We start from the raw sequence: 956 nt of genomic DNA, 5'->3' as shown, positions 1-956 counted from the left end.
GAGGTGGAACTTCCTGTGTTTTAGTTTGCGGCGAGTGCTCCTCGTCCTGTCGCTGCAAAGACCCTGGCACCAGCCTCCTGGCACCCGCCTCGGGGATACCCATATGCATTAATGGCAGGGAGAACCACAAACACTGCGGAGCCGCACAAAGCCCTCGGAAACATCATCTCCCGACCCCGCAGTGGCGCTTATCAGGCGAGAACTGTGCCCAGCCTGTGCCCCGCGAGGAGCCGGCGCGCAGCACCCGGCACAGGAGGAGCCGGCACCGCCATGCCGGCGACCCCTCACGGCAGTGCCCTGGCTCCCGCCTCACGGCTGCGACCGGGCGGGGCTGCGCCGCGCCCCTCAAACGGACCCCTGCAAGGGGAGAGCGCCAGCCCCAAGGGGACCAGGGGCAGACACGGGAACGATAGACCAGGACAAAACACATCCAGCCAGGGCTCCCGGGGCGGGCGGGCGCGCTCGATGCCCTCACCCGCCCCCTCCCCTCAGAGCGCACTCGCGGCCCCGCCCGGGCGCCGCGCACGCGCCATCGGCTCCCGCGGCGTCCCCCTCCCCGCGGTGGGGCCGGGGCGGTGACGTCAGCAGCGGCGGCCATTACACGGTGCGGAGCGAGGAGCGGCAGCGCTGCCGCAGCCGGAGCGCCCCGGGCCGCCCTCTCCCCGCGCCCGCCCGCCCTGACGCGTCGCGGCCGCCGCCGCTGTGGGGAGCGCGGATCGCAGGGGCCCGCGGGGCGGTGCGGCAGCAGCAGCAGCCGGTGAGGAGGAGGAGGAGGAGGGGGAGAGCGGGATGGAGGAGAAGGTCTTCACCAAGGAGCTCGACCAGTGGGTGGAGCAGCTCAACGAGTGCAAGCAGCTGTCCGAGGGGCAGGTGAAGAGCCTCTGCGAGAAGGTGAGGAGCGAGGGGCCGCGGGCAGGCGGCGGGGCCGGGCGGGGAGCCGCTGGCGGGGGCGCAGC

General features: G+C 73.1%; 1 protein-coding gene across 1 annotated transcript in view; it reads left to right on the top strand.

The window, feature by feature from the left end:
• Positions 1–579: 579 nt before the first annotated feature.
• Positions 580–956, top strand: part of PPP2CA (protein phosphatase 2 catalytic subunit alpha) — a 16,295-nt gene continuing 15,918 nt past the window's right edge. The window contains exon 1 of the mRNA XM_039701572.1: positions 580–891. Coding sequence (XP_039557506.1) covers positions 790–891 — 102 coding nt within the window. The 5' untranslated portion in view covers positions 580–789. The remainder of the gene's footprint in view (positions 892–956) is intronic.

This window comes from Passer montanus, unplaced genomic scaffold (genome assembly GCF_014805655.1).
Source record: "Passer montanus isolate IOZ18808 unplaced genomic scaffold, ASM1480565v1 scaffold15, whole genome shotgun sequence".
Lineage (NCBI taxonomy): Eukaryota > Metazoa > Chordata > Aves > Passeriformes > Passeridae > Passer > Passer montanus.
The sequence above is the reverse complement of the archived record's forward strand: the minus strand, read 5'-3'. Positions and strand labels throughout refer to the sequence as shown.